Here is a 19,334-nt window from a genome sequence, read left to right as displayed (position 1 = left end):
CATTGAAAACAATGGTGGCGGCCATGTGCATGTCCCGCGATTTGCGGGCGGCCTGCGGCGGACAGTCCGCAGCCGGCCGACCCGAAAATCACGGCCGTGCACACGGCTACGGTCGTGTGCATGAGGCCTAACAGCGTACACGCCGTCTAACAGCGTACCCTAAAAAGGAAGTAGTTTACAGTAAGATTCTTAGTATATACAGTAAATATATATATGTATATACTATATACTATAAAATACTGAAAAAAAAATGTGTTTTTTTTTTTAATAAACTGTGTAAGGGACAAGTGATTTTGTGTGGGGACACTGACACACTTGTATCTGTTTCTCTCCACAGCTAGAACAGTGAGGAGAAACAGATACATGTTTTTACTTTTATTTTACAGTAGTGATCACTATGATTGGATCTCATAGTGATCACAAAAGATCAGGAACCAATACTATTGGCTCCTGATCACTGAACTAAGAACAGAGCTGCTAGCAACAGCTCGTTCTTAGAGCAGGAGCGGTCATTTAGACACTCCCGGCGGCTCTGTACGCAGTAACAGCATGTGACCGCTGTGATTGGCTGTCACAGCGGTCACGTGCTGTTACGACAAAATCGGCAGGTCCTGATGGCTGCACTAAGAACCGGACCTGTTACTTACAGCCGGTTTTTAGTGCAGATGTCACCAGGGTGCCGATAAACCCCCTCTACTACAGCGACGCCAAAAGGCGTCGCTGTAGACTGAGTACATGCACCGCCTGACGTCAAAAGACGATGGGCGGTCGTTAAGGGGTTAAACACAGCAGCTGAGAAAGGCCATTCTGGCCGTGCAATAATTTCTAGGTAAAATGTGCCGTGTACCACCATTTTTATTAAGGGCAAAATGCCAGTATACATCTACATGGATTACGTCATGTCGGGACAGTTTCTGAATCAGGGGTAGTGTGCTCAGCCCACGGAGTACATGTACATGTTAAGATCTATATTAGATCCCAGAGATCAAAGGCTGCATTCCCCCACAAATAAAGCTGCGGGGAGACTGAAGTCTCAATCCTCACTCAGTCTCCCTGCAGGTTTATTACAGTATACTGTCCCGACATGACGTAATCTATATAGATTAATGTACACTGGTATTTTGCCCTTAATAAAAATGGTCGTACACGGCACATTTTACCTAGAAATGATAGCACGGCTGGAATGGCCTCTCTCAGCTGCTGTGTTTAATCTGGACACCATGTTGTTGTACTTTGTCATGGCAACCTTGGAACACGAGGATGGCCTTACCCAATAGATAGCTAGGATGTGGGCATGTGCTGTCCGGCGTGTGAAACGCCCAGATTCTAGTAATTAGCACGAGTCATTCAGTCCATGAGGATTGCATTCAACTCAGTGTGGTGAGTGTCAGCTGTTTTTATGTTTTATTATTTAATCACTAATGACACCTAATATACAGAACATGTGTTTACATGGATATGGTAGATAGTACACATTTGTAATCTCTATTATTATATGTCCAGATGACTCTTAAATCACATGTTTTTTGTACATGATCACATTGTTACATTATACAAAACATAAAAATCGCACAAATTGCTATTAATTACAACCCTTGTTTTTTTTTTTAACTGTGATCTCTGTATTTATACTCGTGTGATACTATCACTGCTTGCTTGAAAATGCTTCCATTGAGGAAGTGAAACGTTGCATTTGTTGGGTGACTAAACATCACTTTTTTTTAAATGTTTTTTTTTTGTTTTTTTTAATAATTTAAACAGTGTATCCGTGTGTTTTGTGCAACTTTCCAAATACTTTTTATTACATTTTTCCTTTCTGAGCTGCAGCTGATTTATGTCCTGTATACAGAGCAGCTGTCACTGAACCAGTCAGTGCCGCTGACCTGACTGATGCAGGTCTTAGCGCAAGATGCAGCGCTCTGTATACAGAATACAAAACTGCTCCGTATACAGGATACAAAGCAGCTGTATCTCAAAAAGTAAAAAATGTTTTTTAATACGTATTTAGAAAGTTGCACCAAACACACTGATAGACATTTTTATTTAAAAAATAAATAACTTTTTCAAAGGTGTACATAGCCTTTAAGATTATTTATGTTCCACACATGGGCGGACTGATTGGACTCCAGCAATTTCTTACAGTTCTCTAGGCCATGCAGCACATTGAATATTTGAGATTATAAATGTGCCCCTTTTTCATAAAGATAGTCTAAAAGGAGTGCACTGTAGTACAGGAAAAAGAATGGCTTCATACTTCAGAGTACAAAAATATGACCTTCACTCTAAATACTAGCGTACTTAGGCAGACACTGGTACTCTCAACTACTTCACCTAAAGTAGAAGTGTTGCAGAGCTGTGGGGTGTTATACTGGTATTGTATTGTTTCTGTTTAGGACCTATGATGAGACCCGAGCAGAAGACGACGTTCAGCAGGTTTCAGTTGAGGTGGAGACCAGACAATCTGAAACAGTGATTCTACCAGAGGAAGAAATGCATGGGTAAGAAATGTACCAAAATGAAGGACTTTGCACCTAAAATTGCAGTAAAAAACAATTTGTTCTAAAGTAGTGGTCCTCTTATAAAAATGGGCCAGTATACATAGTGACAAAATCCCTCACATGAAAATCTATCCCACAAAAATGGCGACACACAGTGTAGGAGGTTTGTACATTCAATCCCCTCCTTTCTCCTGGCACTAGCCAGGATAAAAGAGGGGGGATTGTTTGAGGATGCTAGAGCGCGAGTGTGTCTTCTCAAATTTTGCAGCATAAAGCAATGTGGTTGCTTTACCACATGCCAATGCTGCAATTTTGGGAATTGCTCCCTCTAGTGACCAGCACAGGCAAATGTTATAAATTAGAATCTAGTTTATAATATTAACTAAAAAAAATAAAAAATTTCTAGCGACACATTCCCTACGCTTTGCTCTGCTGTAACTACCACAAAAACAGTAAAGAAGCGCACAGATTGTGAAGACATCCCGTGGAATATCTATTCACTGTCTAAACACTTCAGTATTGTTAACATGTTTAGTATAAGACAGCACATAAGGATCTAGCAGGATCCCTATGCGCTGAGTAAATGAATGGAGAGGAGTGCATGACGCTGATTGACCAGCGTCATACACTCCTCTGTACAACGCCCACTTGGTCTAGAGTAAAAACACGCCCAGTTGGGCATTAAGCAACTCATTAGCATAAAGCTAAAATCGCTAATAAAGTGGTGAAAATAGATAGTTTTATTAAATAAAAATCACTGCTGTCACCTACATTATAGCGCCCATCTCCTTATGTAGGAGATAGGGCACTTATAATGTGGTGACAGAGCCTCTTTAAGACGTTACACAAAGACAATTGGTACACGAGGTGATACATCATTAAGATAAGCCGGGCCCATAAAACGAAGGTTATAGGGGTGATGACTTAAGAGATGAGGGATCTGTAGTCAGTCTGATGGGGGTTGTGATGTGTGTCCATGTAGTGGCTCATAAATCCAGGTGTTAGATTGAGGCCTTGTGTCAATGATAGGAATCTTCTCATCCGCTTGAATTCCCAAATTTTTCTTTCTCTGTCCTCCTTAAAATGACCCTTCAGTATTAGGATCTTTAACCCATTCCCGCCGCAGCCATTTTTTCAGATTGTCATTTTCGTTTTTTTCCTCCCCACCTTCCAAAAGCCATAACCTTTTTTTCATCTTTCTGTCGATTATAGTCCTATGAGGGCTTGATGTTTGTCGGGTTGGACGAGTTGTAGTTTTTTGAAGCACAATTTATTGTGCCATACATCGTACACCGTGCGGGTTAAATAATGATACATTGTAATAGTTCAGACTTTTACAGATGCGGCGATACCAATTATTACGGTCGTGTGCAATGGGGCCTTAGTCTGAGTTTCTTTTGTTTGCAGATTAGTTGATGTTGTAACGGATTGCAGAATTGGTTAGACTTGATCCAGGTCCTTGTATTGCATAGTTTAGGGAATTAATCTAATTTTGGATGGTTCTCTTCGTGTTGTAAAAAAATCCAATAAAGAGAACACCTTCTATCACTGAGGAATACATTCTTAAAACAGGGATACCATTCAAGGATTATAAATGATCAGATCTACAGATCAACAAAAATTCCAAGGACCAATACTCTGGAGTACAAAAAGGTAGACAACAGCAGGTTGCCCCTAGTGGTCATATACAACCCACAAATGAACATCTTGAGGAAAATTGCTGCTGATCTCCAACCTGTATTTAACAAAGACCATAAAATTTAAGTAAATATTCCCACATTTACCTCTCCTTGCATACAAACAGCCACGAAACCTAAGGAATCTCCTGGTCAGAAGTGCCTCTCACCACCATCAGAGACTGGCACTTTTCCTTGCAACAGTAGAAAATGCAAGACCTGTACCAACATCTTGTCATCAAACACCATCCACATACCAAACACGCAACAGGACTATAAAATCACTGGCACGTTCTCCTGTACATCCTCCAGTGTAGTGTACATGATACATCAGTAAAGGAATCTAAATTGGAGACACCAAACTAAAACCGCAAACCAGGATGAATCTTCACAGACATACAATAAAACAGGAGGTGGATACACCCGTGGGAAAACACTTCTCTGGACCTGATCACAGTTTGGCAGATTTAAAGGTCCTAATTCTGAAGGGTCATTTTAAGAAAGACCGAGAAAAATTTGGGAATTCAAGGTGATGATAAGATTCCAGGATTTATGAGCCACTACATGGACACACGTCACATCCCCCATCAGACTGACTCCAGATCCCTTGTCTCCTAAGTCATCACCCCTATAACCTCCGTTGTATTGCCCTGGCTTATCTTAATGATGTATCACCTCGTGTACCAATAGTCATTCATTTGTAAACTGCCTGAAGGAGCCTCTGTGCCCTAAAAGCTTGCATATAGAGCTTTTATGGTTAGCCAATAAAGGAATTCTACCCACTATAGTTTCGTTTTTTTTGACACACACGTATTTAACATTGCACATTAAATAACCTAAAATGATATATATTTTTTTTTTTTTTTTTCGATGTGATTGAAATTAATGCAGCTATTTCACTCTGCAGTGAGGCCTCAGGCTGTACTGGGAAGACATGTCCAGTTGAAGAAACAGGCAGTCATCGATCTGAGGAAGATGATGAGGTGCCCGTGACAGATGTTTATTTTGTAAGTTCTTTACAGGCTTCCGAAATAGTTTTTCTAGATAATACTGACCTAAGGAAAAGGTACTAACAATACATTTAAAAAGATTGAAATTCTCATAAAAGCTGATTTTCAAGAAAATCTTGCATGGAAGTCTGTCAGAGCTGTCACCTTAAGGGTCAGTTCACACAGATTTTTTTTGACGTGGAAACCGCGACTGAATCGGCACAAAAAAAAAATGTCTGCAATCGCCCCCCCCCCCCCCATTGATTTCAATGGGAGACAGGTGTTTTTTTTTTTTTTTTCCCCTGGGTGGCTTTTGGCCATTCGAGTGGGAAAAAAATTGCAGCCTGTCCTTCCTTGCCGTGGCTCTAGTTTCTGAGCATTTTTTATGGCGTTTTTGCCCGCGGTCCTTGCATTGGCTTTAATGGTCAGACTAAAAACAACGCGGAAACATAAGTGAGGCAGATTGTTTTTTCTGTCTGCAAAAAAACTCTGTGTGAAGAGGGCCTAACTGCGACTTTGCTGTCACTGCGATACATTTTGCAATAACCATGTAGCGTCGCCCTCTGTGACTCAGTGGGAGCACAAACTCTTAAGAACCGTGGCTGGTGTACATAGCTTTGAGCGCTGTTTTTTGTGCCCTTTATGTAAATTATGCCACCATTGTGGAGGTGGCGTGATATTTGCCACTACACTGGCACACAGCAGCAATAGTGCTTTGTGCACTTGCAAGTGTAGTGGCAAATATCACGCCACCTTTACAATGATAGCATCGTTTGAATAAGGGGCGCAACCATTTCTAAAGTTAAAGCTCTGGATTCTCCACACAGCCTGTTTTTTAGCAGGAGCTTCCAAGTTCTTAAGGCAACCATACATATTAAATAGCCCTAGCTAAACACGCTTGTCTGAGGAGGGAGAGTTCAGTGACTACCAGACACCCCTCAGCGCAGTTTTCCCTAATTACGTTCAATGTTTATCTGAGCTGAAGATGCTTATGTCAAAAGCCATAGCCGATAGCCATACTAATTATTATTATTTTATTTTTTTTAAATCTGTGCAAAATCTATTGTGTATGGGCACAGCTTGACAGTCTGAAACATTGAGCGAACACGTTGTATTTTAACCTGTGCAGCCATTTGTACTGTAGTGCGAGAAGTGGCGCCAGAGGTGTTTGGCCGTTTCAAACCTCCCATAGAATTAAATAGACCCATAGCACCTGTATATTTTCTCTCTACACATTCAATAGCTGACAGCTTCATCTCTTGATCACACTGACTGCAGGCCTCCCGCAAGGGACTGCCTTTTACGGGGAAACCCCTTTTAAGGAGAACACCACTGGCTTGATTTATGTCTGAAAAGAACAAAATAGGATTAGGTGAAAAAATTCAACATAGGCCGTTCTCTTTTGTCCTGAGTATATACAGGCAACACGGTGTTCCAGCATTAATACACTGTAGATTGTCAGCACTTTCCACAGAGAAGACCTGCATCGGCCAACAAATGGGCAGAGTAGTATCCAGTTGTTGAATTCATGAACCGAGCTTATTTGTTCCTGGAGTTTAGAAATTGTCCGCTCGGATAAGCATTCAGCATGTGACCTCTCCTATGTAAACAGATGGGTTGGGTGCATGTACAGCTGAATGGGGATCTTCTGAATGCTTTCACGTGGGGATTAGTGTATAGTAAAGGCACAACCTGGATATGTGCTGCCTGTCCTGAGTTTACACAACTTCTCTAGAAACTCCTGTTTTTCATTTCACATCATAGACTCATGTTTTCCATAGTCTGCCTCTTCCCTCATTCTAATTCCTTTGAAATGCCAAATCTGTTTCTTCACCCCCCTTCTGTTTTTCATTTGTTTATTCACTTTCTCTGCCCTCCCTCGATTTTGTCTCTTTGCATGTCCGCTGTAAATAGTCTCTTACCTCAACCAGGGGAGACATATCATGATTATTTTGTACATGTTACAGGGGATGTGTGAGAGAACAACATGGCTGCTTTTTTCCGGAATCGGAGCCACACTTGTCCATAGGCTGTGTGTGGTATTGCAGCTCAGCCCCATTCACTTGAAAGAGACTGAGCTGCAATACCACACAACCCAAGTGGCGTTGTTTCTGGAAGGAAGCAGCCATGGTTTTCTACTCTCATACATTGCTTCATGCTCACAAACCACAACAAGATACCGGAAGCTGAAGCGAATGTAAGAATGATGACTCCCACCAACCCAGAGTGATTGCTCTCTCTGTATACAAACTCTGCGTGGGGCAGCAGCACTCACAGGCTTTCTTGGAGTCCTGGAAACATTAAGGCCCTGTTTACACACATAAAACTCTGCGTGTAAAAATCAGCTCTGGTTTATTTGAAGTGGTTTTGCAACACAGGCGGTTTTTGGCGCTTTTTTTTTTTTTGTCGTCAACAGGCAAGGGAAATAAATGCGAACGTGTTTTGCCAATAGACAAACCAAAAAACCCTGCGGCCGTTCAGCATTTTTTTCTGACTCCCAATGATTTCAATGGGGTTTTTGAGGTGGAAAACGCCTCAATGTGTAGGGCATGTAGCTTCTTTTAGGGGGAAAAAAACGCCTCCACGATTGTAATCGATGGGAGGCAATTTTGGCCGCTTTTTGCAGGCAAAAAGCGCATCAAGTAACTGAACAGCGCCTTACGTGGAAATACTGACTCAAATTATAGAAAACTGTATGAAGTGTAGTTTTCTATCTTGAAATCTGAAAACCTGATCTTCCAAAAGCAGGGTTTGGATGCTGAAGAGTGACTAGCACTAGAATGAAACCCTTTCCTCCTAGGTACTGTACGTTCTTGGTATTGGGGAAGTTTGCATTCCTTAACTGTTCAAGTTCTTGTTTAGAACCTAGGAGAATGTAAACTGGAGACAGGCAGCAATGAATTTGGACTAGAGAGGAGTATTTTATGGTTCAAATATCGGAGCTATTTTATGTTTAAAAAATAAAAATAAAAATCACATCTGGTCCAATAAATACATATAAAAGACTAGCTTTCCGAAGTTGAGAACTTAATTTTAATGTATTTGTAGACATCATTCCCATAGGAAATGATATTCAGCTTGGTCTGCACTTCACAGCTGTCTGACATATTCTAATTTGAAAGGTCTATAAAGGTTGTTTTTTTTTCCTGTTCCTTTAATATGTCACCAACAGATTCTGTTGGGCTATGCAAGGGATGCGTTTTTAAAGGGTTATTCCAATCTTATTCTAGCCATCACTTTATATGATCGCTCATGAAAATAAAGGGGTCGCAGCACTGATTTAGCACTGCATCCCCTTCTATGTTTTTCCTACACCCCGCTGTGCAGTGAAACTAAAGCTGACCTTATTCACTGGGGCACCACTGCGAAGGGAACGCACCAGACCACCATTCTCAGGATCATTGGGGGGCACAGAGGTCGATATACAATCACTTTAGAAGTTATGGCATATCACTTTTTATAAGTTGGTAATAGCCTTTTAAGCATGCACAAAAGGAAAAAAAATTAACCCAAGTATTGTTTTTAAAGTGTGTGGGAACATTTGTATGAAATCTATGGTGGAGAACTACATGCAGGATTGGCCTGGTCACACTCTAAAAAGGTTTCTCCATCTTTTTTCTTACAAAAATTTGTTGAACATTTCAAGTTGATTTAAAGGGGTATTCCGGTTACAAGTTACCGCCTATCCGTAAGGTAAAGGGTAACTTGGTGATCGGTGGGTGTCCGACCGCTCGGACCCCAACAGTTTACGAGAATGGGGAGCCCGAAGTTGCCCGAACCCCAAGTTTGAACCGAGCGGCAGGTCGCTCATGCGCACTCCCGCTCCATTCATTCTCTATGGCAGTGCTGGAAAAAGCCGAAACACTGCACTCTGCTATCTCCGGCACTCCCATAGAGAATGAATGGAGTGGCAGTGCACATGAGCGACCTGCCGGTCTGTTCAAACTTGGGGTTCGGGCTGCTTCGGGCTCCCCGTTCTTGTAAACGGTGGGCGTCCGAACTGTCTGACACCCAACGATCAGCAAGTTACCCCTTACCCTACGGCTAGGGAGTAACTTGTTGTAACTGGAATACCCCTTAAGGCTAAGGCTTCATAGTGACTTTTGGTCGCCCAAGACTTTCGGTAAAATGTTGTCACTAACGCAACTTCAATGTTTACCTATGATAGAAAAAAGTTGCAGGTGACTTTAACGGCAAAAATTCCAACCATGCGATTTTATGGAGAGCTCTATAGTCACAGGGGAAGTATGACTTCAGAGGATATTAGATTCAATTGTTTTTATTTTTGTTTCATTAAAAGCAACGCGTTTCGAGGTATCACAGATCCCTTTCTTAAGCTAAAGAGACCGCAATATGACCACGCATCTTTGTGGTGACTCGCTGGCGCCCAAAAGTCAGTGGAGTCCTAGCCTTACACAGAGGGGTCTTTCATTACTGGGTATTTTCTGATATCCAGTATATCTTAAGTGCCAGAATTTTGATGGTGTTAGATCTTGGATAGAGAGAGAGTTGCCCCTTTATATTGTAGTGTATGCGAGGTGTGCTACATTTTTAGACGTTTGACAGTCGAACATTACATCCATACATGCTCAATGAATATCTCATTACAATATAATGGGCTAAATCTAGAACAAGTCTCCCCTTTGCTAATAGAACAGCCCCCGTTTTGTGTATTTTGGAACATTGTTGTGAAAAGTCTCATCTATTCAGCCACAAGAGCATTTGTATTGTGATGCGGCCTGGCTCATAGTCAGGGTTTTGTCATTTATCTCATAGGTGTTTGATGGATTGAGGTCAGGACTTTATCCTATTATATGCTTTGTATCATTAGATTAACACAACATACCTCCACTTTGAAAGTGCAAAATACGTTTTGCTGTGACACAAGCAATAATTTGGCAGCTCACGATTTATATTCATGCCGCGTGATTCTATGTCATTGTATTCTACAAATGTCGCTCTAGATTGTCCGAGATAAAGTACAACCTTCTCTGCATAGCCCCATAATCCATGCAGATAGTACAACGACCGCTCCACTGTCTACTCTCTCTCCTCTCTAGTTATCATGTGGCAGGAAAGATAGCCATACATTGGGCTGCAGCCATAAACAGGGAACCAACTTAAAGAGGCTCTGTCACCACATTATAAGGGCACTATCTCCTACATAAGGAGATCGGCGCTATAATGTAGGTGACAGTAATGCTTTTTATTTAGAAAAACGATCTATTTGAAACCACTTTATGAGCGATTTTTAGCTTTATGCTAATGAGTTTCTTAATGCCCAAGTGAGCGTGTTTTATTTTAGACCAAGTGGGCGTTGTACAGAGGAGTGTATGACGCTGACCAATCAGTAATCTCGTTTTGAAATGACAGGTTACATCGTAATCTCGCGAGATTACGCTTGCCTTGCTGGAATCTCACAGAAAAGATTCCGAAGTGTCAGGATTCTGAATAAACATCACGTCCAGGCTGGTAGTGATGTATATTCATTATCAGGACACTGCAGTAATGTTAGTGTATGTGGCTTCACATAACGATATAACTATATCGCTAGTGCAGTGTAAATGAATGGAGAGAAGTGTATGACGCTGATTGGTCAGCGTCATACACTCCTCTGTACAACGCCCACTTGGTCTAACGTAAAAACTCGCCCACTTGGGCATTAAGAAACATTAGAATAAAGCTAAATATCGTTCATAAAGTGGTTTAAAATAGTTCGTTTTTCTAAATAAAAAGCATTACTGTCACCTACATTACAGCGCCGATCTCCTTATATAGGAGATAGTGCCCTTATAATGTGGTGACAGAGCCTCTTTAAGGTGCACCACGTACCGTAGAGGATTCTGTTAGTGGGGCTATTTGACTCCACAGCCGATAAATAATAGATAAATGAAATCTGCTTAAGGCTAAGCACACAGGTGGGGCTATTAGGCTATATATATATTAAAGAAACAATATAGATAATTAATGCATACTGCCTGTATAAAATACCCATTAATATGATCGTGTGAATACAACTGACGTTTCAGCCCCACTCCATGGGGCCTTTCTCAAGCAATACAGCTCAGTGAACAGTGCACATATCCATGATTTCTCAAAGTACATAATAAAACAATTTGAATACAAAACTGTATAATTCATCAATTCAGGTACATAGTACAAAAGTGAAAAAATCTTCAGTGTAATGAACAAGATCTTCCGAGAGTAAGTGCGCATGCGTTAACCCTATCGTCTCGCGCATGACCGTTCCTACCATTTCTTGCAAAAGAGTCGTGAGACGCACTGACTAGTGGAGTTCATCATACGCATGCCCAATTGCAATAGCATCAGTCTTGCTATGCCAGCTCTGCTAAGGAATTAACCCTGTGAGTCCCACTTTCGTGGAACGGAGTTTAGATACGTTTTTTGAAGGGTTTTTAATCCGCCCTCAGAGTTTATTATGGTCCAAATAAAGGTGATTGTCCTCGCAACGGGGACGCTTCAACCTGAACAGGGAACGACCTGATGCCCAATCCGTATAACAGACCGTATACAAGTCGCCCCAAATCTGGACCATTGCGATCTCTAGTAAGGGAGATTGAAGCCGTTAACTGCAGCATACAGCATACTCCATTCTTGTGTTCACTTAGGGCTTTCCTTAAGTAATATAGATTTTATTACACTTCAAAGGCAGACATTAAATATTATAAATAAATGTGGAATCAGTCAATATACACTACCGTTCAAAAGTTTAGGGTCACTTAGAAATTTCCTTATTTTTGAAAGAAAAGCACAGTTTTTTTCGATGAAGTTAACATTAAATTAATCAAATACACTCTATACAATGTTAATGTGCTAAATGACTATTCTAGCTGCAAACGTCTGGTTTTTAATGCAATATTTACATAGGTGTATAGAGGCCCATTTCCAGCAACCATCACTCCAGTGTTCTAATGGTACATTGTGTTTGCTAACTGTGTTAGAAGGCTAATGGATGATTAGAAAACACTTGAAAACCCTTGTGCGATTATGTTAGCACCGCTGTAAACAGTTTTGCTGTTTAGAGGAGCTATAAAACTGACCTTCCTTGAGCTAGTTGAGAATCTGGAGCATTACATTTGTGGGTTCGATTAAACTCTCAAAATGGCTAGAAAAAGAGAGCTTTTATGTGAAACTCGACAGTCTATTCTTGTTCTTAGAAATGAAGGCTATTCCATGCGTAAAAATTGCCAAGAAACGGAAGATTTCCTACAACGGTGTGTACTACTCCCTTCAGAGGACAGCACAAACAGGCTCTAACCAGAGTGGAAAGAGAAGTGGGAGGCCCCGCTGCACAACTGAGCAACAAGACCAGTACTTTTGAGTCTCTAGTTTGAGAAATAGACGCCTCACAGGTCCTCAACTGGCAGCTTCATTAACTCCTTCCTGACCGCCCACTGTCTTTTGACGTCAGGCGTTGCAGGTGCTTAGTCTACAGGGACGTCTTTTGGCGTCGCTGTAGATCAGGCTTTTGAGCGCTCGTGTGAGCGCTCATCCTCTAAGCAGGAGCTGTAACTTACAGCTCCTGATCTTAGAGCAGCCTCCTGAACACAGCTGGGGTCGGCAAACATTCGGACCCCAGCTGTTTAACCCTTTGATTACCGCGGTCTGTGACCGCGGCATGATCAAAGGGAATTCCCCTCTTTGATCACATCACCGGAACGCTGGTGATGCGATCAAACACCGGGGAATCCCTCTGCAGTCAGCCCTGGGGACCTACAAAGGACCCCAGGGCTGTCTGTTCCGTGTGCCTGCTGTTCGGGCACACTATGTGCTGCCCGATCAGCAGCCTGTGTCATAGTGACTAACTCTAATGTATTAGCGTATAGGAGTATGCTAATACATTACAAGTAAAAAAAAAAAAGTTACAAATAAAGTTATCGCTTGATGGGATTAAAAAAAAAAAAGGAACGAAACAAATAAATAAAAAAAAGTCCCAAAAGTCTTTATTTTGCATAAAATACATTTTATTGCCCCTACACTAAATAAAAGCAAAAAACCTACACATATTGGGTATCTACATGACCGTAATAACCTGAATAATTAATCTAATGGGTTATTTAGCGGGAACCGTGAACGGGATAAAAAAGGAGCAAAAAAAAACTATTCCGAGAATCGCTTTTTCCTATATTCACGGCGTAAAAAAAAATATTTTTACCCCCAAACTGTGGGAAGAAAAAAAAAAATAAATGATTTCTCTCGCATAAAACAAGGCCTCATACAGCCACGTCAATGAAAAATTAAAAAGTTATGGCTGCTGAAGCGCAGAGAGGCAAAACCAGAAAAATTGCGCTGGTCATTAAAGGAACAGTGTCACCAAAATTTTTTTTTTTATATCAGTTCTATGTTAGGGTTTTATTAAAAACGTTTATATTTATTTGTGTGTTTGTGTGTTACTTTTTTCTATTTTTACACTTTTTCTTCCCTATGGGGGCTGCCATTTTTTTTTCCATTTCTGTATGTGTCGATTAACGACACATACAGACATGGAATACGGCAGCTCCAGTCCCATAGGGAATGCGAACGGGGCCCGTTCCATCCACTATGGTGTACGCCGTGTGTGTGGGAACGGCGCATGCGCCGCTCCCACACAGTCCAATTTGAAATGCGCGCCGTCCGGCGCCATTTTCCTGTGGACCGGAAGTCGCGGCCGGACAGTAAGATTACTACTTCCGGTCGCGGCTTCCGGACTTGTGCACATGGAGCAGCGGCAGCAGACTGAGCCGACGGACCGGAGGGAGCGGCGGCGACTGGAGCAGGTAAGTGATTTCTATGTATGTTCGTGTTTCAGTGTGTGTTTACTAGTGTATGTAAACCTTCTACACTGTGTGTTAGCTCAAAAAATGTCGACACACAGTGTAGGAGGTTAGACCGTTCAAACCCCTCGTTTCTCCCGGCACTAGCCAGGATAAAGGAGGGGGGGATTCTGAGAGCTCACTAGAGCAAGGGATTTTTTCCCAATTTTGCAGCATAAAGCAATGTGGTTGCTTTACCACATGCAATGCTGCAATTTTGGGAATTGCTCCATCTAGTGACCAGTGCTGGGAAATATTATAAATTGAATCCAATTTATAATATTTCCTGACTTGTGAAAAAAATAAAAAAAATTAGAACAATGTTTAATCACCTACACACTAATTGTTTAACTAAAAAAAAACAAAACATGTTTTGCTGGCAACACGTTCCCTTTAAGGTCTTTTCAGGCCTGGTCATTAAGGGGTTAAATAGTACCCGCAAAACGCCAGTGTCAACGTCTACAGTGAAGAGGCGACTCCGGGATGCTGGCCTTCAGTGCAGAGTGGCAAAGAAAAAGCCAATTCTGAGACTGGCTAATAAAAGGAAAAGATTAATATGGGCAAAAGCACACAGACATTGGACAGAGGAAGATTGGAAAAAAGTGTTATGGACAGACGAATCGAAGTTTGAGGTGTTTGGATCACACAGAAGAACATTTGTGAGACGCAGAACAACTGAAAAGATGCTGGAAGAGTGCCTGACGCCATCTGTCAAGCATGGTGGAGGTAATGTGATGGTCTGTGGTTGCTTTGGTGCTGGTAAAGTGAGAGATTTGTACAAGGTAAAAGGGATTTTGAATAAGGAAGGCTATCACTCCATTTTGCAACGCCATGCCATACCCTGTGGACAGCGCTTGATTGGAGCCAATTTCATCCTACAACAGGACAATGACCCAAAGCACACCTCCAAATTATGCAAGAACTATTTAGGGAAGAAGCAGGCAGCTGGTATTCTATCTGTAATGGAGTGGCCAGCGCAGTCACCAGATCTCAACCCCATAGAGCTGTTGTGGGAGCAGCTTGACCGTATGGTACGCAAGAAGTGACCATCAAGCCAATCCAACTTGTGGGAGAGGCTTCTGGAAGCATGGGGTGAAATTTCTCCCGATTACCGCAGCAAATTAACAGCTAGAATGCCAAAGGTCTGCAATGCTGTAATTGCTTTTGTCAAAGAATGCTCCATTTGCAGCAAAGTTTGAAGGAGAAAATTATTATTTTAAATAAAAATCATTATTTCTAACATTGTCAATGTCTGACTATATTTTCTAGTCATTTTGCAACTCATTTGATAAATATAAGTGTGAGTTTTCATGGAAAACACAAAATTGTCTGGGTGACCCCAAACTTTTGAACGGTAGTGTACGTAATTTTTTGCAACATATGCGTGGTAACTGAATGAGGGGATCCGTACTGGGTGAGTCTTCCTAACTTATCTGTAATCGACAGAAAAAAGGAAATCTAGTTAGTCAAACAGTATGTGCATCTTGTCTAATCAATTTCCCTCTAATGTAGAAAAAAAGACAAGGCAGAGGGCAAGTTGTCTCCTACCCAATACCACTCAATTTAAAGTCAACATTTAATCCATATGGGCACAATGTGTGCAATCTGTAGATCCACTCCAATTCTCGTTTTTAAAGCAAAGACACTCTCTCGCCTCCTCGTCTTGGAATATGGTCTGTGAATCTAAAGCGTATATCCATTTCTTTATGGTTTGCTTACGCAAAATGCTTTGACACTGGTAGGTCCAGTCTTTTTTATTGCAAATTGTGAACCTGTGGTTATTTATGTTTTTTACAGTCCAGTGTGGCCTCTATGTAAAGAAGATTACAATGGCATTGTAACCTGTAAATTACCCATTCCGACGTGCAAGTCAGATACTGTTTAATTCTGAATTACTTTTCAGTTATGGGGTGAATGAAAGTCTCCCCCCTTAGTCATATATCTACAATTTACACAATTAAGACACGGGAAGCATCCCAGCTTTTGCTTCCCGAGGAATGTGTTACCTTCTTATTAGAGCCCATATCCGCTTTCACTAATTTGTCTTTTCGATTTTTAGAGCGTTTACATGACATTAGTGGAGGTAATGCAAATTCCAGGACATGTCTCAGATTGCTATTAAGTATCTACCCAGTGTTTACGTATGATTGTTGCTACATCGTTACTGGTTTCATTGTACGTAGATACATATGGTATTCTCTTACTGATGTTCTTTTTAATGTCGGTGGTTGTCTGTATAGACGTTTGTGGGGATAAGAGCCCCTCTCTGTTGGACTTAGATACTCTATCCCTATGATATTAAATACATTTCTTTGGATAAACCCGGGAGATAAATTTTTTCACCCATTTCGTCCAACCTCTTCTTGGTTATCTCCTCTGAATCTACTATGCGTCTCACCCTCGGTAGTTGACTATATGGGAGCGCCCTTACAAGGCTACTCTGATTGCAACTGTCAAATCTCAAGAGATTATTCCTGTCCGTAATTTTTCTATAAATATCTGATCATTTAAATTCTGATTTAATTACTGTAGTATCTAAGAATTTTATCTATTGTACATGATTGCACCAGTGTAAACTGTATGTCTACATTAATATTGACAAATTTGTGGAACAATTCCAGTTCCTCCACTGTACCCAGCCAAATGAAAAAAATATTGTCTATGTATCTCCACCACCTCAGGACGTGCCTGAAGTGGTGGGTTACATAGACTCCCTCTCCAATGCCGCCATAAAGGTATTGCAGTCCCTCCTGAGTTGTATATAAAATAGATCCTGAAATAATTGTATCTCAGAACCACATCCAATAATGAGAGTAAGAACTCTATACATGCAGGTATATATTCACCATTTGCCAGAGCCCTATAGATCGAAGAGATATCTCTACTGTGGTCAATCGACTTGTATAGGCTCACCACATCGAATGAGCAAAGTAGGGCCATAGTAGGGATTTGGATAGCTTTGATCTTCAGCAGAAAATCCGAGGTATCTCGAATGTAGGAAGGCACTTCAATTGCGTACTTGCGCAATACCTTCTCTAAAAAGATAGAAATTTTTCCAAAGATAGACCCAATGCTGGACACTATGGGTCTTCCAGGAGGTTTGACAAGGCACTTATGTATCTTTGGGAGTATGTATAAAATTGGTCTAACTGGATGCTGTACAGATAGGAAGTTTTTCAAATGATCAATTATAATGAACTTAGACAGGTCTATGGCATATTGACAACTGATCCTATCTTGTAACTGTCGCATAATCTCCTCAATATAATCTTTAGTATCCATCACCACCAATGCTCCCCCCTTGTCTGCATGTTTAATTGTGATCCTAGTATTTCCTTTGAGTTCTATAAGTGCCTCCATCTCTCCTTTAGTCATATTGGGATGTTTTAAATTTCAGAGTTTTTGATCTTTCTTTCAGACTTTCAATGTCTAGTTTGACAGCCGTAATGAAAGTTTCAATTGCTGACACATTGCAAAATCGCTTTTGAAAGGTCATATCAAAATCACAATTTCAATTCTCCAGATCTGTTATTTTTGTGAGCATATTCCTGCTCCGCAAACCAGGTTTTCAATTTAATTGTACGATAAAATCGAGGCAAATCAAATTCTAGATCAAACCAATCCGTTTTAGATGTTGGACAGAATGATAAACCCTTGTTAAGTACAGTATATTGCGCTTTTGTTAGTATAACAGAAGAGATATTTACCACTAATGTTTCGGTTTATTGTCCATCTTGCGGAGGGAAGGTGTCAGAGTCATCACTGGCTTGGGCAACCTGGGTTGTCTGATATTTACGTTGTCTGAAGTGTCTTCTGCCCCCACGTTGGGTTCTCCGTTGGTGGTATGCGGAAGTACTTGGTCCAGAGCCTGATCTAAAAAATCCTTCACCTTATTCTCCACAGTAAAGTTGACACTTTGTAGCCCCTCGTTTCTCATACGCCTATTTGGTGGACGATCCTTTCCAACATAGCGACGATCATTTTTCTGTTCAATTTGCCAATTCTATAGATTTCCATTCGTGTAGTTGTCTAAGTCTCTCTGCCACTTCTGTCGTTTTTGTCTCTTCCAATCCAGTTTATGCAAATAACTATTTAATTTAGCCATCTACTCCTCAAATTCTTCCGTAGATAGTGATGTTTTCAATGTGGTTTCGATATTACGCACCTTTTCTCCAGTGCAGTGTAAATCTTTTTGTAGATATTCGATCTTTAACAATATGTCCAATGCATATTTATTGGAAATGTGGGTATACCGAGTGAAAAAATCATTGTGTAAAAAAAAAGATTTGGTCTCTCCTGAGACCTCCTTCTTTTCATGTTCCAATTTCTTTAATTTTAGGGTATAGATAGGAAAGTAACATCTCCCACTGTGCCCTGGAGTATCATCTCCACATCCGCCTGGGTGTATGAGAAGACATCGGGTTGATCGATTCCTTGGTGATGATCCTTATTAGTAGACCTATTGTAAATGTGCAGAGCTTTATAGGTCAACAATATCAAAAATAGCAGCACCGTTTGAGAAGGCGTTTAGCCTATACTGTATATAAAACCTCAAAGGGTGTTAAGTGCCAATACATAAAGTGCAGGTGTACAAAATTGAAGATATTTAAAACTTTTAATCAATATATAATTCTAATGATTAAAAGTTTTCAATATCTTCAATTTTTTACACCTGCACTAACCAACACCCTTTGAGGTTTTATATACTGTATAGGCTAATATTTGACGAAATATGATCATCATATCTTGTTCATTACACTGAAGATTTTTTCACTTTTGTACTATGTACCTGAATTGATGAATTATACAGTTTTGTATCCAAACTGTTTTATTATGTACTTTGAGAAATCATGGATATGTGCACTGTTCACTGAGCTGTATTGCTTGAGAAAGGCCCCATGGAGTAGGGCTGAAACGTAGTGGTGCTTAAAGTCAGACTATTTTTCACTAAACTTGGAGTGCTGCCTTGTATTTTGGTTTTTGCTGGGTACTTTGGGACATTGGTCGTATGTCCGGATGAGGACTTTGCACCATGTACAACTCAAACGGTGGTGCTTCTTTTTTTTTTTTTTTTTTTTTTTTCTTTTTTATATATATATCTATCTCCGCTCCATTTGAGGTATGTGTGTGTACATATATATGTGTAATAAAAAAGAAAACGTGTGTGTGTGTGTATATGTATTGCCATTTATTCCAGTTTTATATATTTTATAACGAAACATTAAGGGTTATATTTTAACCACATGACACCTCCATTAACTTTGACCGTTCATTGAAAAATAAAGTAATATTTTGTCTTTTTAACCCCTTCCCCCTGCTTGCATTCTGGGCCCTAATGTCCAAGCCATTTTTTACATT

The 19,334-nt window shown here is 40.6% G+C and overlaps 1 protein-coding gene across 1 annotated transcript in view; it reads left to right on the top strand.

Moving 5' to 3' along the window:
* The window catches only part of LOC142760935 (phosphatidylinositol 4-phosphate 5-kinase type-1 gamma-like), an 87,422-nt gene that overhangs the window by 48,957 nt on the left and 19,131 nt on the right, over positions 1-19,334 (top strand). The window contains exons 15-16 of the mRNA XM_075864114.1: positions 2,394-2,498; positions 5,082-5,181. Coding sequence (XP_075720229.1) covers positions 2,394-2,498; positions 5,082-5,181 — 205 coding nt within the window. The remainder of the gene's footprint in view (positions 1-2,393; positions 2,499-5,081; positions 5,182-19,334) is intronic.

This window comes from Rhinoderma darwinii, chromosome 1 (genome assembly GCF_050947455.1).
Source record: "Rhinoderma darwinii isolate aRhiDar2 chromosome 1, aRhiDar2.hap1, whole genome shotgun sequence".
In the NCBI taxonomy this organism is placed as follows: Eukaryota; Metazoa; Chordata; class Amphibia; order Anura; family Rhinodermatidae; genus Rhinoderma; species Rhinoderma darwinii.
This window is presented reverse-complemented; position numbering and strand designations above follow the sequence as displayed.